Source organism: Squalius cephalus (assembly GCF_949319135.1).
Source record: "Squalius cephalus genome assembly, chromosome: 4".
NCBI classification, from domain to species: domain Eukaryota; kingdom Metazoa; phylum Chordata; class Actinopteri; order Cypriniformes; family Leuciscidae; genus Squalius; species Squalius cephalus.
In genome coordinates, this window is record NC_137125.1 from 11,834,715 (window position 1) to 11,853,895 (window position 19,181).

Sequence of the window (19,181 nt, forward strand, 5' to 3'; positions counted from 1 at the left end):
TTATCTCCCTTTCTTTCCAAACCGTGACAAATACCAGTCTCCCTTCTCTGCAGAATGTGATACATCCGCTCAACCAATCACAGCGCACCATTCCACACATTGTAAACAGTCACGGCGCTTTAAAATACACCCAGCATCCTAGTTTTCCTAATCTACTTTGTACTTTGTGATCAACAAACAAACAAAAAAAAAAGAATAATTTTGAACCTGTGGTAGTTTCTGCGGTGGGGAGGAAGCGTAAGCCATCGAAATCTAATCATTTACATGAGGAGATTAAGAAGATGAGGCACTCGGAAGGAGGAAAAATGTGACTGTTGCTTGTTCTCACACAACAGCATCCAACGTCTGTCATGCTGACACATTGTACCAGAGGATCTTTTGAAAAACTTTCAATTGTTTTACTCAAAGTCAATGAAAACCGAGCAGGACCAAGCCATTTTACAAATTGGCATCAAAAAAGTTCAGTGGCGATGTCCCAAGGTTGACAACAGCGATCAAACGATCAAGCGATCAAACAATAGCTCGTGGTAACCTTGCTAAACAGGGCTATGGGTTTAATACAATCTTTTAAAAAATCTCTTAGGCCAACAAGTGATATAAAATTGATACTATAATATGTGAATATTTTTTTCTTTCTTTAAAGTAATTTGACAAAGTAGGCTACGTGTTTTTATTAATGTCAATAATGTTTTTGTTAATAGCCTACAGCGTATAGCACTAGTCAACTAAATGAATGTAACATGCCAAAGATGAATGCACTTTTCATTTCATTTGGGAATTTATGTGATCTAATGAGATGTTGTTTCATTTATTGTTGTAATTAATTTAGCATTAACAAGATGACCCGTCACTACCCGAATTCATTTAAGGAGCGATGGCTGATTGAATGTATTTTTAGTCTAGTGCCTGTAAAAGGGATGATTATCAGCCCATGACCTAGACACACATGAAAGACAATACTTATTACACTCAAGAGAACCGCCAAAGAGAAAATGTCAACAAAACTACTTCTCACTGGCAACAAGCTTACTACTTGTTTGATAGGTTGTCTTGATGACACCCAGATCAGTACAACCAACCCTTGTCTTTGCTCATAAATACTTTCCGTATACACAGTTACACAACATTAAACTTCAGGCTAAATGATGCAACTTGGGTGAAAAAATAAATAACCTACAGTATGTGGCACACATAATGTATGTGGGAAACAGCTGATAACACATTAAAGCAGAGATAATCTCTAAATAATTTTTTATTAGGTTAAAGGGCACACTGTGGGTTAAAGCAGTCCAAAAAGACCATGTGTGTTTCATTGGCTGGAATAGAAATGGGATTTTCCAGCATCTAAACTCATGTTTCCATTTAAGAAAGTTCTAATAGAAAATAACTAAAAAGATATAAATACCAGACATGAATCTTAAGATGTGGAAAAGCATATTGAGGAGGCTGAAATTACAGCTTGGTCAACTGAAAGGTCAGGCTAAGGGGAATGACTCTGAGTACTTTCATGAGGTAAGCTTGCCAGCAGGATCAGGGGAAGGTACAGTATCTGTTGGTGTAGAGTGTTATTAGACAACATATTTTTGTTTTGAAAAGCAGTTTAGATCAGGTCATTAAATGAAATCGTTATTCATACATGTGAAGGTCACGGATTGACCGCACATTTAATATGGACTTGAGTTATTAAATGCGCGCGCACACACACAAGCACACACACACACACACACACACACACACACACACACACACACACACACACAGAGAGACTGTTTACTGACATAAGAGTTTATTATGATTATTGATCTTTGGTTCCCTTTCAGTCGAGAACGTCAGACGTAGTCGACGTCGACTGAATAGGCTCCCTAGCGTGATCCCATTCAGTCGATGTCGACTACGTCCTCCGTTCCCTGGGTTGAATACGCAACCAGGACGTTCCCTTTCAGTCGAGAACGTCAGACGTAGTCGACTGAATGGGATCACGCTAGGGAGCCTATTCAGTCGACGTCGACTACGTCCTCCGTTCCCTCCTTCAGGGAACGGTGGGTTGCATACGCAACCAGGACATTCCACTAATGATTGGAATCTACCATTTATTAATTAAGCATGGGTGTTTCAGAGACAACGCGGCCGAGTTGCTTCTGTTACTTCCTATTCAGTGAATTGTAAATGATATAAACTGTTGCATAAGAGAGAAAATTATCTATTTTGAACAGTATGACAAAATGTTTCTTCTAGACTCTATATTTATGGGAAACGCCATCAGCGTTCTCACAGGTTCGCGTTTAAAGTCTGTGTAGAGAGAACTTAAGAGTTTCCTTTTAAAACGGTGTTGTCTTAGAGGCCACTAAGTTAATGGGCCCTATCTTGCACCCAGTGCAATTGACTTTTTGTACACCGACGCATGTATCATTCCTATTTTGCACCCATGAAAAGCGGACTTTTCCCTCCACAGACGCACAAAGAGGAGGAGTGTTCCGGCGCAAACGTTCCCTCATGCTATTTTGCAGGTTTAGAAAACAATTCCGCCAGTGACCAGGAAAAACCTAGTCTAAAGTCAGTGGCGCGCATACACTTTGATTATCTCATCTACACAGAAGCAGCAGTTTTCATTTTTGCAAATCATACATTATTACTAGGAAAAATATTAGGTCTTGTAGGTCTTGATAAGCCTAGGGCTTCTACCTATCCCTTTTCGAACAGTGTGATTATTATGCTAAAAAAAAAATTGTTTTTTGTTTTTCTTGATTTTGTTTTATTTTTATTGGTGGATATTTTATGTGTTGCTGTCTTTGATTTAATTTATTTTTTAATTGTTCGAAATAAAGTTTGTTTGTTTCTCCATCCCCAATGTCACTCCTCTGTTTTCCGGTCGTGACGAGAACGTCGGTCTCCTCGGCTGTGAACCACTCCTGGCAAATCCGCCGTTACAATAGCAATCTGCCATGGAAAAAGCCCGTCTGCTCTTAAAGGGAATGTGAGATGTCGCTCTGATTGGTTTATTTCACGTTACGCCCAAACCACACCTATGAATAATGAAGCTACTTCAGACCAACCCATTTTAGATTTGCATCGGGCACAAGAGTCATTTATCCCGCCGGTATAATAGCAACAGCGCCCAAGACCCGCCCACAAAGTTACTTGCGTTTCGCGCTTGATACTTGCGTTTCAGATCGTTAAAATAGGGCCCAATAACTAATGATCGTTGCGACGGAAGTGAATCAATCAAAAATAACTTTAGCTGGAAAATAACTTTATTCATGAACTGCTATGAAACTAAAACAATCTCTGTTACTTTATTAAATTATTGTTGCTTTGTTAAAAGCGCTATATAAATGAAGATGACTTGACTTGACTATAAATGTGCTCGTCTGTGTTTAATGGGGTTAGTCTGTATTGGATGCTGCAGTGGAGTGTGTGGCCTGAGTGTTATTTTTGAGGAAGTTATTTTTTGGAAACTTTTCGTTTGGGATTATTGCTTTTGAATCTAATGTGGATGTTTTTGGATAAGATTTTTCCCTTTTTTGTTTATTTTTTTCCATTAATGTTATATATTTGGATTTTTTCATGATTTTGCACGTTTGAATAAATATTTATTAATACTTCAATCTTTTCGTATTCACTCTGCCTCTGTTTAATTGGGCCACCAATTTTTTTGGTGCCCAGTACTGGGTTCCTATTACAATTGGTGTCAGAAGTGGGATGGCCAGAAGAGTGCAGTAGTGATTAGTAAAAATTTACTCTCCACTGCAGGCAACAGTGTTGGCCCGGAATGGCTCCTAAAAAGGCGCTGGCGGTGCAAGCAGAGGCTGAGGAACCTGTTAGAGCTGAGATGGAGGGAGATGATGGTGAATCAGATGCTGAGTTGGGGAGCGTCTCTGAGGATGACTCACTGGCGGAGTTGAGAGACATGTTCCAATCACATCTCGCACTGCAGCAGGCTCGAGACCGCTGCATGGAGCAAGAGGCTGGCCGACAGGAGGCTCAATGGAGAGGAATGCAGCATCAGTTCTCTCTTCTACAGCATGAAGTGCACGTGAGAACGACACTAGATCCAAGGCCCGACATTGATATCCAGTATGGCCTTCCATCAAAACCAACAGTCTAGCGAGTACCCTCAGTTCTACAGGATGGTCCAAGCAGCAGACAGATGGCATCACCAGCAGCATCTCCTCTGGAAAGTCAAGGCCAGAGTCAGCTGAGAATTGAGAGGGAGCCACATCTGCAACGATAGAGTGAGACAGACGATGTAGAACATTATTTAGCTACATTTGAAAGAATCGCTATGGCGTGTCGGTGGCCAACAACCGACTGGGCAGTTAGGTTAGTGCCCCTCCTGACGGGCAAAGCTAGGGCTGCATATGTGCACATGGACATGGTAGACTCCCTTGATTATGAAAAGGTCAAGGCAGCAATTCTTGCCAAGTATGATATCAACTCATTTTCAGTTCCGGTCTACCGAAGTGAAGGAGGATGAAACCCGAAGGAGTTGTATGCCAGACTTAACATTATTCCAAGTGGGTGCAGCCACAGCATCATACTAAGGAGGAGATTGGACAGATAATTGTTTTGGAGCAGTTTTTGCGCATGCTGGCACCTGACCTTCAAGTCTGGATTAGGGAATGAGATCCTGGCTCTGCTGCTGAAGCTGCAAGCTTAGCAGACACCTTTGTGGCAGCTCGACACAAGACTCAGCCATGGACATTCAAGTGATGGAAGGGGAGTAAAGACTCAAACAAGCTCCAGCACTCCTTCCCAACTACAGTTCGAGCCATCAATGAAGGCAAGTCTGCGAGTAATAAGGTTGGTTCGGTCAAACAAAGCCCTGATTTTAAAGTTGGTGTGCGTAGGAGTCTTATATGTTATCATTGTGGACAGGAAGGTCACAAACAGTCAAGGTGCCCTGGTGTGTACCGTTCCAAGACCTAGCTGTTTGGCAACTCAATTGGTATTGCCGTATGTGGATGTAGTTATTAATGGACAAAAGGTTAGGGCACTGGTAGACACAGGAAATATGCGATCACTGGTGCGTTCTGACTTGGTACCTGTAGTTTTAAGTAGTACAGATTTGTTGTGTTCATGGAGAGGAAAGGCAGTACCCCACTGCAAATATTGAGGTTAATGTACAGGGGCAGGCCTATTTATTGAAAGTAGGTGTAGTAGATGGTTTGCCATATCCAATGAGTTGGGGCCGAGACTTACCGGGGTTAGTAGATCTACTCACTGATGGCAATGAAAGCATTGGTAAGGAATGTAGTGTAGCTCTGACCCGGGCTAGGGCTCAGAAACAAAAGGAAGATGTTGAGGACCTGAGTATGTTACCTTAATTTGGGGCAGATTTGAAAGCTCAGCCAGGTAAACCTAGGAAATCTAAGAGACTAGAAAAACTCGTAGAACGTTTGCAGCGGCACCTGGTGAGGAACCTCTTGTAGAAGAGTGTGTAGGCCCAGAAGAAATCCCTCGGGAGATTGGGTTGTTGCAGCAAGATGATTCAGTGATTGGTCCCCTATATAGGCAGGCTCAGGAAGAAATACAAGACAAACACTCAACATCAGGTAGTTCGGGGAATCTGATGTTTATTAAAGATGGTGCTGTATAAGGGGAAGGGAATAGATGCCCGAATAGTGGTCCCCTGGAAGGCAAGGGATATTGTGCTTGAGTTGGGTCATTTCATTCCCTGGGCCGGTCATTTAGGAAGGCAAAAGACGTCAGCTCGGATTGGCACTTTCAGAATTTTGTAGAACTTGTCCTCAGTGCCAGAAGACTGCCAGTAGAGGTCCTCCTAGAGCCCCGTTAGTGTCACTCCCAGTAATTGGTGTGCCATTTGAACAGTTAGCGATGGATGTAGTAGGGCCATTAGAACGAAGTAAAGCTGGAAATCGCTTTATGCTGGTAATCACATATTACGCAACCAGATATCCTGAGGTTTTTCCTCTCAAGACAGTAAAGGCCAGGACAGTTGCAATTTGTCTTATGCAGTTGTTCTCGAGAGTATTCACTGATCAAGTATCAAACTTCATGTTTGGCATGAACACTTTCAGAACATGTTGAGTCTCTGGAGCCTCAGCAGCCTTAACCGACTTGACACGAAAGAACTGTCCCGTCCAAATTCAGTGGATTGAGGAGGCTAAGAATGCCTTCCAGGACATCATAAATGCCCTTGAGTTACTAAATGCGCGCACACACACACACACACAGAGACTGTTTACTGACATAAGAGTTTATTATGATTATCGATCGAAATGAGTAAATTAAATACCTGTTGACTTTATGCAGTATTGTTTGTCCCATAATTTTAGAGGTCCGACGGGGAAACTGTGGCGGGTATCTTTGGTTCCGCTAAGGATTGGAATCTACCACTTATTAATTAAGCATGGGTGTTTCAGGGACAATGCGGCCGAGTTGCTTCTGTTACTTCCTGTTCAATGTATTGTAAATTATATAAACGGTTGCATAAGAGAGTAGATTATCTATTTTGAACAGTACAACAAAATGTTTCTTTTAGACTCTATATTTATGGGAAAATGTGTAAAGTGTTGTATGTGAGTTTGTCCCTCCCCATAGGGTAATGGTGCTAGCCGCCAGTATAAATGTGCTCGTCTGTGTTTAATGGAGTATTGGTTGCTGCAGTGGAGAGTTTGGCAGGTATTTTGTACTTTGTTGATTTGTTTTTTTTTGTGTGTGTTATTTTTGAGGAAGTTATTTTTTGTAAGCTTTGCGTTTGGCATTATTGCTTTTGAATCTAATTTGGATGTTTTTGGATAAGATTTTTTCCTTTTTTGTTTATTTTTTCCATTAATGTTATATATTTGGATTAGGTTTTTTTTTTAATAAAATTTTGCACGTTTGAATAAATATTCATTAATACTTCAATCTTTTTGTATTCACTCTGCCACTGTTTAATTGTGCCACCCATTTTTTTGGTTTCCATTACTGGGTTCCTATTACAATATATGCTTAAATGATTGGAAAATCTGGTAACACTTTATTTTACAGTGTCATTGTTACACATGTTGTAATAACTATAAATTATGTATAATTACATGCAACTAACCCTACACCAAACACTAATCCTAACCCAAAGTACATTTTCCTAACCCTAACAGTTAATTAGTATTACTCTTTACTTAAAAGTATAATTATACAGTAACAAGGACACCTTAAAATAAAATGTAACTTAAAATCCACCTCCAGTAGGCTTTTAGCTGTGGCTGGAAATGGTCATAACAACTGTCAGGAGATTGGTATGGTAATAGAGATTGGCATGGTAATGGATATGGCAATGTTACGCTGCTGCTGCAGAGCAAGTACCGAGACTTGCTACTGCAAACACCTTCATGAATGTTTATGTGAGCATGTAAGACATGCTTTTGCTGCTGCACATGCAACATACATGAATTAACCCTGTAGCAGATTTATACAGGCGAAGCTGCGGAGGGGGGAGGGTTCTGAAAGTTCTCTGCAGACTGTAACAGCAAACAATGCCAACTATTTGAATGTTTGAGCAGCAAGCTCATTGCCCGCTGATACAACAGCAACCAATCAGCTGTACTATGTAAATAACGACATGATTGCTACCAATTAGTTAAAGACCTATCAGCCTGCACCATTCAGACTTTCATGCCAGAACTACGTAATTAGTAGTCACAGAGGAAGGCAAAGAGTGTTGCCAGTGAGAGGATGGTTGTGGTCACCCTCTGACCCTTGGTACTTTTAATTGAGTCTAATGGGCTTCTGGGTGTTTAAATTAGAATTTTAACAGCAATGGCTCACTTGAACATTCCATCAATGTAAGTCTATGGGATTTTTCAGAGTATTTATCATCATTTTAGGAAAACCGAAAGTTCAATCAGTTAAAAATGATATAGCAACCCGAGTCAGAACAGTCTGAAGGTCTGAGCCGAGTTTGGTGAATGTATCTATAAACCTTCTAGAAGGAAGCTCTAAGGCCACGTACATATTGCAGCTAAATTCAGTTGTCCGTTCACCTTTTAGTGCTTAATCCTGTTCTGCACACATACAGTTCAGTAATTTAAGGTAGTGACAACTGCATTTACAAACATTATACAAAAACTGAACATCTAGTGACGTACAACGAGAGATATGAGAGACGGCAGACTAGATATTCTGTTTACACTTTACAGCATGGTAATTAGCATTGTTTGCTGGCTTTGACCACTCAAGGGTGAACATATTGTGGTTTTGAATAATTCTAGAATAAAGTCTCCATGTGGCTGAGGTTTAGACTGTAGCTGTTGAAGACCAAGTCCAAATGTCTACAATCTTTGAATATTTGCAGAAATTATAAAGGATTTATTATAAGGGAAAGAAATTAAGGGATTTTTGCAGGATGGGAATGTGCCATTTTTATCACTACTGGCTTTCTTCTACAAAGAAAAACGTCTTGATTACTTGTGTAACCCTCATTCCCTTAAGGAGGGAATGGAGATGTAGTCGATCATGTCGACTGAATGGGATCACGACAGGGAGCCAGTCATCTTTGAGTAGTATACAAACGAGCCAATGGACATTGGCCTGTGTGAATTGCATCACATGCTCCACCCCGCAGCGCGAGTATAAATACAGAAGTGGATGCACGCATAAGTTGTTTTTCGCTGAGGAGCCGAGCGGAACCCGGTCAGCGGTGGTCCAGTATTAAAGGCAAGGGGATTACGATCGTGTCGACTGAATCGTGCCCCCCCCACCCCCCCCCCCCCAAAAAAAAAAAAAAACACCAAAAACAAACAACCTAATAATATACATATTTTCATTTATTTATTTCAAATAATACTATAATTTCATTTACTTTACTTTTTGTGTTTCAGAACATGTTTTTGCATAATTGTTGAACAAAGACTTTCCTCCACAAAACAATCTATTTAATAATCAGGGTTTTTCCTGGCTCAAAGTGAGGTGGTAAAATCCTGATCATGTATTTTAATCATAAGATAATTAAATGAGTATTTTTCATTGAGACCATCATAAAGCAACTGTGTATCCCACAGTGTTTTGTGGGTGGACCTTGGTACCTCTAAGGGGGTCCGGGGGCATGCCCCCCCAGAAGAAAATTTTGTACATTTTAAAGATAAATTCATTAATCTGGTGCACTTTGAGTCACCCAAATCCCCTGTTACAAATAAATAATTCACCCGCCAACCGCCCGAACCTATGATATTCTGATTTAGATATCTGAATCTGATCATCACATTACAATTATTCAAATTATCAGTGTTAAGCATGATAATATGGTAACATATTACACTGAAGTAGGCTGATTTAAAATTAAGATTTATTTAAAATAAAAAGTTCTTCTTTTGGTAAAATTACATTTCTGTCACACCACGGTCTGTCCAGCAGGGGGAAACTGAGAGCACAAGGCCTTCCACATCTTCCTCCTAATTCTCTGCTCATTATTGGTTCAATGAAATCGCCTGTGCCTTGCTAGTTAGTGTTAACCTGTGTATATTTAAAGACTACCATTTGCTTGTATCTTAGCTCAGTCTTGAAGGTCTCTTGCCTAGCCCATGCTTTTGTGTTTTCCTGTTTAGTCTACCCTGAAAGACTTTTTGTCAGACCTTTTTGAACAGCTTCTTGGGTAAACATTGTTTTATGTTTTTTTGACTCTTTTTGCCTGCATCATCCAGTGTGAATTTTGTACCTTGCTCAACCCAGCTCTTATGCTGGATCCTTTGTGTTGGCTCTGGAAGAATACTAGTAAAGACTATATTTTTTCCCTTCTAACCTGCCTCTTGTGATCTGCCTCAATTATCTGCCAATTGAGTCCACACTGTCCCATAGAACAGTGGTTAAGACCTTGGGTTACCAGCAACACACTCTGGGTTCGAATTCCGGACCTGACAATTTCCTTAATAGCCTCAACAGAGGCTTTACTCCCTTCAAACTTAAATTGTCAATGTTTAATTACGTCACTGTTGGAAAACACTTATCAGATTTTTTTTTTAACCTTTATAAAGGGCATTTTTTCCCTCTAATTGTATTAAATGTATGCTCCATCTTTCATTTCAAATTCTTAAATTTGATCAATACATTCAATTAGAGAAAGACACTATAGGGCTGTATCTTAACTGTATAATATGTTATAAATAAATGTTTGAGCCTCAACAGCGCAACTTTGTTACCGTCAGTAGGCCTACATTAGGTAGGCCTATATTATTATCAACTATAGGCTATTAATCACCCCTTACATTAAATGAAATAAAATCAGATTCATCCTCACGGTTTCAGTGATTCCCTAGTTATTTCTTATTTTATTTTTTGATATTGAAAATTGTTTTAATCAGGGCATTTGTCCAGTTGGGCAAGTACAATTCTCTTTCACTTGTGCCTTAATAAACACACACACACGTGTCCCGGACAAGCGTTAATGTCGAGCCCTGATATGTTTTCCTTGATTGGTTTTCCCTGAAGAGAATTACATTTAAATTAACGTAATTACTAAATTAAAAGAGTGACGTTTGTCCATTGCGTTTTACCGTGATGAGAGTTCCTAATCCTACCCAGGGGGTTTACAGTGCATATTATTTGCACGCAAAAAATAAAGTGTTGGCCAGTCACACGTGACATCGTGGTCTGTAAATTCCTTCAGAAAACAGCGTTTGGCGCACTTGAGCGTCTTCTCAGACGCAAATTTGAAGTAGCTTCTAATGGGAGCCGCAGCGCAATACTTTGATAAAAAATATATACATATTACCTATTAAATGATTTTTCTAGTATTTTAGTTTTAATGAAAAACCAGGGGGACCTTTTTGGGGCCTTATGGGGGGTCCCTTGATGCTTATGGGAGGTATATATATGCTTTTTTTTTTTTTTTATAAAGTGTCAGAACAATAAATCATTTATAAAAAAAATAAAGAAAAATACAAATCAGAAAACAGGATTTGTTTGAACGTAAGAACTTGTTCTCTTCACTACACTCAGACACACACACTCACAAACTCTCACACTCACAGATGCACACACTCAGAAACTCACACACTCACAAACTCACCCACAGACGCACACTCACAAACTCTTACACTCACAGATGCACACACTCACAAATCCTCACATTCAGACACACACACACACACACACACAAACACAGACACACACGCACTCACTCACTCTCTCTCACTCCCTTTGTTCAGACACTTTGCACTGCGCACTGCAATGCAAAAATGTGAGCATGTTCACATGCTCCTGGCTCAGGCTCGCTCTTTTCTTGGAGGCTATGTTTCCTGCTGCAGAAAACAGCCGCTCAGATGGCGTTGCGGTGGCAGGGATGCATAGGTAAGACTTGGCTAGCCTGGCCAACATGGGAAATCTGTCATTGTTAGCCTTCCACCACAGTAATGGGTTTTCTTCCTTGGCAAGGCTCTTTTCTCCAAAGTATGTGAGGACTTCGTTCCTCACTTGGGTGTGGACATCCTCAGCTTCGCCTGCTCTATCCTCTTCTTCACCATCAGAACCAAGAAGTGAGTCAAGTAGAGTGGCTAAAGGTGTTGATTCAGTAGCTGTAGTATCAGTGGAGGTAACACTGCAACTGCCATGCTGCCGCACATCCATCTTCCTTCTCTCTTCAAGTGCCATTGTTTGCACTTTAGTTTGAACATGTAGGACTTCATCAGGTGAAAGAAACTTCTGTTTCCTAAACCTTGGGTCAAGGACCATCGCAAGAATCACTGTGTTTGGTGCTCTATCTGAGAAAGCAGTCTCCCTTTTCCATCTCTCCTGCAACTGCTGCACAGCAGTGAGTTGGAAAGCCTGCAGCGGGGCTGACTCGTAGGCAGCACTCTGGGTGGACTTCAACAGCCCCTTCACAAGTGGAGGTATTGCAGATATTGTTGCATATTTCTGTCCACTCATGAATACAGTGACACATTCAAAAGGCCTGAGGACAGTTGAAAGCTCTTCCAGCAGGCTCCACTGGTCTGGTTTCAGATCCAGGTACCTTTTGCCTCTCTGTGTGACAGAGCTGTCGGACAGTGTTGCTGTTACAGGCCACCTTTGCTCAAGCAGTCGGCTTATCATATAGAATGTTCTATTCCACCTTGTGCTTATGTCTTGAACAAGGCTGTGCTCTGGTGTGGCCATTTGTTGCTGTTTCTCTCTGAGCTTACTGCTGGCTAGCTCACTTTTCTTAAAATGTTCTACTAGACATCTTGCAGCCCCAACAGCTTTTTCAATGCTTGGATGCTTCAACACAGCATTGATCACAAGTTGCAAAGTATGGCCAGTGCAACGGACAGAGGACCACCCATGCTTCTCTTCCAGGATATTTGCCGCAGCCACAATATTAGCACCATTGTCATGGACTATGGCAATGATTTTGCTAGGAGGAATTTCAAATCTGGCCACTACCTGCTCTAACCACTCTGCAATGTTAGATGCAGTATGTCTGTCCTGCAGTGGAAGGGTGGTGAGGCAGATTGACTGAATTTCCCAGTCATCTGTGATGTAGTGGCATGTAACGCCAAGGTAGGGTTCAGTTGCTACTTGTCCATACATCAGTGGTGAGAGCAAGTTTGCTGTTGTTGGCGTTTATTGCAGTCTTCACTTCCTTGAATGTCTCTTCATATTTTCTCTCCATGAGCTTTGTGAAGTGGGTCCTGGAGGGCAGAGTGTAACCAGGGTTCAAGGTGTGGATCATTTTAGTGAAGCCGTTATCTTAAACCATCGACAGAGGCCTCATGTCAGTGACAGGCATGTTGAGGATACTATCTGTCAAGATAGCGGCTTGCTGTGGTGTACGTGATGCATTTCCCATCAAGAAGCCTCTCATGGTTTGCTGTTTTTTTCTGGTATCAAAAAGATATTATGAGTATGTGTAATAGCACAATTTACATTAACTAAATACATACTTGCATACATACTTGTTGTTTTAGTTACTAGTTGTGTAAAGGTAAGTAACCCCAAGAGCAATTACAGACAAGACACACACACACACACACACACACACACACACAGTTCACTTGAAGCTTATTCATTCATCATTGTAGTAAGTGCAAGTTAAGTTAATTTACAGTACTGTATACACCACATTTAAACACAGCTTAAGATGACCAAGTGCTATGAAAGAACTTTAAAATGAAATTAAAAAGTAGCGTTACAACACACACAAATATATTTGTCAACAATAACCGATATGGGACAAAGCACAGAATATATACATGACAACAGATTGAAAAATTAATGGGCCAAAAAAGGCGAGTGAATAAAGACGTGTCTTGCAAACTATACCACCCCTGCTTTACTACTGTTATTAACGAGCTAATGCTAACTTGTCATGCTTGTCAAGCTGGATAACGAGTAAACACCAGCACCAGAAGAGCTACTGGAGGGACATTACGTTCCTCACTTCAAACCGGAACAAAAGTAGGATTCTGTAGTGACTTACCCTGCTGTTGGACTCCCTTCCTCCTCACCCATGATTCCAACATGTTTATGTTTTAGGTGCTGAATCATCGCAGAGGTGCTCCTGTGCCATGCCATGTCGATTTTGCATATCTTGCAATTAACACACTTTTTCGGTTTATTTAGTGTGAAATGCTCCCACACCGTGGATGACTTGGGTCGTACTGATTTCTCTGCCTCTGCCATGTTTTTCAGAACAACGTTACGGGTCTCACCGATGGTCTTTCCTCTACCCCCGCTCTTCTCTGCTCTTTTTTTATTTTTATTTTTGCTCCGCTCTGCTCTGCTCTGTCTATGAGGTGCCGGACTGGACAAATTTGAACTCCGCGAGTGAGTGACAGTGCACGAGAAAGACCGAGTGTGTCAACAACATATGGCATGTCACTGAGGTGGCTCCAACCAGAAGAGGGGGAGGTGCAACCGGTCAGTGACGGCAGAGCGGGCTCTGCCAAGGAAGACATGGGCTCGCCGCAGGGAGTAAACCGTGGAAGAAACACATATGGGATCACCGTAGGGATCACAACATATGGGCCCCACCTAACACAAGTTACACAAGCATACAAGTGATAGGCCTAGTATCAGACGCTCTGCCACGTCCAACACCAAAGGGGGTGAGGAGGAACTCAACAGGGTTCAGAAGGGGAACTCACTCCAGCCCATAGGAGGGGAATGGCATAGCAAGCCGACCGGGCTAAGGTTAATTTGGCTTCAAGTGAAAGGAGCCTCCTAAGCAACCAGCCTAAACACATCATGTTCGGTGTCGCCCAGCCCACAACTCTTAATCTGTCAGTGAGGCACTCATGTCAACGCCCAGGAAGGAGCTTCACTCTTTTAATGGAGGAGCTCCATGGGCAGCGGTTGCAGGCTCACCACCTGGTCCCATTTAAAGGAGAGGTAGGAACCTTGGGCACATATCCAGGCCAGGGTCTAATTAGTGAGAGTTAGCCAGCCCGAAACCAGGCATGATTCGTTGACCGAACATTTGTGCAGGTCCCCCACTTTCTAGATAGAGCAATCAAATTGGAGAACTGTTTCTTACAACAGATTTTTAACTCAACTACCTGAAGTACTCAGGGGAGGTCTCAGAGTGCAGTAGCACTGGAGATAAGTTCCAAGAAGGTAAGAGGGGACGCAAGGAAGATTCCTCTCCTTGCACCATTTAGGAACCTGACGACCAAGTCGTACTCCCTATATCTCAACTGCATCCTGATGTGCTTTAAGGGCAACATCAGTTGAGCGTGAAGCAGAGCAGCCACACTCCGACCCCTCTTCTGCAGGAAGGAAGCACAGAAATGATCAAACACTCTCGGGGGTCCTTAATAGAAGAACACCAACAATGAACAGGTTCTACTTCAGACCATAAGCAAGCCTCATTTAAGAGGGAGCTCTCGCAGAACTAATAGAATCTTGGCTCTATCAGAGGTAGATAGCTGAACCACCACAACGGAACCTGAATTTCTCCAGTTCGGTGCGGGTGCCAACGGTGCCCATCCCTGAGGAGTCTCAGAGGAATGGGTCAGGAAGGCTGTCTAGGGGACAAAGGTCCTAGTTGGGCCATGACGGTGCAACTAAAGAATCTGTTCCTCTTACCTGTACTTAACACAGTGATGTGCAAAAGGGCTCAGTAGGGTTTTATTTAACGCACTTTGCGCAGACCCTGGCTTCAGCTGTGAGCCAGTGTCTTCATGTTTAAGGGAGTAACAACTGGCAAGGGAACAAATCAGAGCGGCAACAGATATAACTGTGCGGCCCCGAAGATATCCTGGCCAGCTGGAACGCCTGGGGATGGAGTCTCCACTCTCCTAGTTAACAGGCTGTCGTGAAGCCACCTGGGCTGCACGATTAAGCAGGCTGGAATTTTAAGTGGAAGAAGCGACCTAAGGAGCTTCTGACCCCAAAGGAGGAGATGGCGGGCGAGTTGTGACATGCGAGGGAAGCGTTGTGACCAACGGTCGCTGTACTGGGCAGTGCATCTTGCTGAGCAGTGGCATCAAGCAAGTAAACTGCTAACAACTCGAGGCAATTGAATGCCAATGCAGTGTGAGGTATGCCCAAGCCCTCCTGACTGCATGCCGTTATACGTGGCCCCTGTTAGCTAGTGTTAATAGACATTTGTTCTAGGGACAATTAGCCCGGAGAAGCAAAAAGTCTGCACACTGCTGAGAGTTTGGCAGCACACCAGCTGTTGTTAATACACACGGAGCTTGCTGCTCTGCCATGGCCATCTAGGAACTTGGTTACAAAGTCAGTGTTGAATCGGTCATCATATGGAGGAAGCTGTATATATATGGCTGCGTCTCACATATGCCCCAGGAGCCTCTGAAATTTATTCAGTGGGACCCTTTCTCAACTCTAGCACTGACCGGACACATTTCATGAGAAACGTGAAAACCAAGTCCACCTCTGTACTGGCAAAAAGCTTCTCAGTCCGTAGACGAGTTACTTTTCCCAGTTGACCTGAAGACCCAATTGGCTATGTAGCACTCGAAGGGAGGGGACCAGTACTGAGATTTCGACCCCCTCAACGCAAGACACAGGATGGCCCATGTTTACGGAGGAGTGGATATCTGAAATACGTGTCCTTCAGGTCCCACGCTGCAGACCATTCACAGGAATGGTATTAGTAATGCGTACAGTGTAGTAACCTGAACGGTGGCTTAGAAAAAGGGCCCGAAACAAGCACACAGATCCCTGATGGTCGAACTCACTATATATTGAGTACAATGAAAAATAGGCCTCACTTAGAAGCATATTTTCATATTGGCTGGAGGAACGGCTCTATCGTAACCCTCACCAGTAGGAAGTGATGACCGCACATACGGCAGCACTATCTGCACACAGATGTGTAACAAACAGTCCTGCACATAGGTGGGTGCCGGACGAACTGAATCGCCTCAGCCAAATCTGATGACACAAGAACCGGCTGAGTCGGTCGGGAGCACTCTCGGTGCTACAACATACCAACACAGGGGGCTAATGTATCAGAGATGTACTCAGAGTGAGGCAGCGGGTTAGAGACAGGGACCCAGCTCGGAAGGCCCGAAGGCGGCCCGAAGCGGGTTCTAAGTTGTAAAACACCTGTCTCTAGGTAGCGGCAGAGAATACGTGAGAAGGTGTAAACGGGTCTTCGAACGCACTCAAAACCAGCTCATGAAGCCGAATCTGTAGTTACGGGGGAAACACTGGATCAGCCAGGAACAACATGTAGTGCTACAACTGGGCAAAACAGCAGAACCGCGGACACCACAGACTCTAGGCAACAAACAGGGCCCAGCTTGAAATGTCCGAAGGCGGCCCGAGACAGGGTCTGAGTGTGTTTAGTGCAACTCTTAACTGTTTCTAGAAGACCCCAGCGAAGCATGAGAAGGTGAAACCAGGTCCTCAAACTGCCGTCACTGTAGGCTGGTGAATCAGAGGTAGCTGAAGGATGTCAGGGTCGCACACCACTAGCTAACTTCTCTGGGCTCAGGAACAGAGGAAATTGCTCTTTCTTTGAAAATGTAGGTACCGCTATAGGTACCATCCACTTTTACAGGAGCCAGTAGCGGAACAGACATACACAACAAAGACTCCCTCCGGTCCTCCACCGAAGGAAGGGAGTGGATCGGTGACCATCTCCAAGAACTCTCACTCCATCCCTGAGTGGCCCGCTTCAGAAGCGCTTGCACTTACCACCTGGCTTGGCAGCGCCTGGAGTGGGCGGGGCATCACGTCTGCGCCCAGGTCCACGCTGAGATCTGGGTGGAGGCTGCTGCGATGACTCAGCGGGAGCAGAGGCAGATGCAGACGGATGCCCTCGGCAACGAGCAGGCGGAGGATCTGCCCCAGGCCGCCAGGGCAGGATGAGCCAGATGGCCTCCGTCTGCTTTTGGACAGCAGAGAACTGTTGGGCAAAGCTGAATAACCCAACCTGGGAAATGGGGGAGTCCAGGAATCAAACCTTGTCCGCTTCCTTCATATCCACCAGGTTGAGCCAGAGATGGCGCTCTTGGACCACTAATGTGGACATCGCCAGACCAACTGCATGCCCCATAAAACCTTCTTGCCCCATAGGGCAAGATCGGTTGCAGTGCAAAACTCACCCATGAGCTCACGGTCTGAGCTACCCTCGTGCATATCCATGAGTGCTTGGGCCTGGTGGACCTGAAGCAGCACCATAGCATGCAGTGAAGATGCAGCCTGCCCACAAGCCGGACACAGTTGCATCGCGACAGACCGCTCCACTGGAGGGATCGCCTTGTAACCCTTAGCTGCACTTCCATCAAGGGTTGTGAGGGAGGAGGAACTAACAAGGCGGTTTCGGGCAGAGAAAGGTGCCGTCCACCCCCTAGTAAGCTCCTCATACACTTCAAAGAAGAAAGGCACGAGGGCGTTGGGTCGAGAACCAGCCCTGGGAAACCAATCATCCAACCGAGACAGTTCAGGACATGATGGAGAATTCCAGACGAGCACTACCGCCTCGGCGGCCCTTTTCAGCATAGCTGACATCTCAGGATCTGGCTTGGGCAGCGTTGCCTTCCCAGAGGGAGGCAACGGAGCTGAGTCGCTATGTCCAGAGCACAGCTCTCCCTCCGATGCTGCAATGGACATCCTGTCCTCTGGAAGAGCCCCAAATGAAACGACTGGTCAGTCCACTACAGAGGGACCAGCACGTTCCTCGGGGAGCTCCACCGGCTGCAGTGTAAGAGAGGAGGGAGGGATCCACGGGGCTTTGCCGGGCGGATTTCCCCTCACCGTAATCCTCAGATCACTCACATCCTGCGGCGCTCCATGCTTGACCCAGAGGATGTTCTAGAGCGGGGCATACGTGTGGGGACTGCGCCCTTCCTTTTAACAAAGGCGAGTCTCGATCTCAACACCGAGATGATCATGTCCACACAATGAGAACATGAATCATCCACGAAAGCTGCTTCAGCATGCTGTAAGCCCAAACACATGATGCATTTATCGTGACTGTCAGAGGGGGACAGAGCCCTACCGCACCCAGAAACACACGGATGGAATGGCATCTTTAAAAAGACGCAAACACACCTGTGATGCTCTTTTAGAAATGTGATCCGTCACCAGTGCCGGAGCACACATGGGAATTACCACGGCAACACTTTTCAGTGAAGCACTCACCACTTCCGCCCTCAACCGGCCGTCAACAAAACAATCTTTAGAAAAAATACGGAGCGTGTGATGCAATTCATGCAGGCCAATGTCCATTGGCTCATTTGTATACTACTCGAAGATGACTGGCTCCCTGGCGTGATCCCATTCAGTCGACATGATCGACTACGTCAAACGTGACTGACTGAAAGGGAACTGACACTTGTTGTGTGTTTTCACTGTATTAGACATATTTTACAGTATTTTTCTATATTCTTCTATATTCTTGAACTATATATCTTGTCAGATCTGTAACATATTTGATTGTTTAGCCCAATTGCTGCCCTATTAGCCTGCTACAATAACTTCCATGGGTGAAAAGGTGAAATGTTTTCCGATTCAAAAAAGGGAGAGGGGTGGCTGAATGTACCCTCATCCCAAAAAAGGATTTATTTACTTCAGTGTGTGTCATATGTCAAAGTAAGATAGTAATAGACTAATAATAGACTAAAAATAAATAATTATAATACACATGAACTTTGAGATGGAAGCTGTGACCTATATATTTTGAAGCATTAAATGTTTGATTTATAACTGATTTCATTAGGTAGGATGTCTGTGAGTCTGTCCATAAATTTCTTGTGTCAAGAAAGCTCATGGGTCAAAAAAATGGGTCAAGA

The 19,181-nt window shown here is 43.6% G+C and overlaps 1 protein-coding gene across 2 annotated transcripts in view; it reads left to right on the forward strand.

Moving 5' to 3' along the window:
- LOC307156938 (uncharacterized protein) overlaps positions 1 to 6,867 on the forward strand; it is a 31,238-nt gene extending 24,371 nt beyond the window's left edge. The window contains exon 2 of one of the 2 annotated variants that reach the window (XM_079868655.1): positions 3,751 to 4,250. In XM_079868655.1, coding sequence (XP_079724781.1) covers positions 3,751 to 4,105 — 355 coding nt within the window. In that variant the 3' untranslated portion in view covers positions 4,106 to 4,250. Of the gene's footprint in view, positions 1 to 3,750 lie in introns of both variants that reach the window. The other variant, XM_079868654.1, reaches the window with a different exon arrangement.
- Positions 6,868 to 19,181: the final 12,314 nt, after the last annotated feature.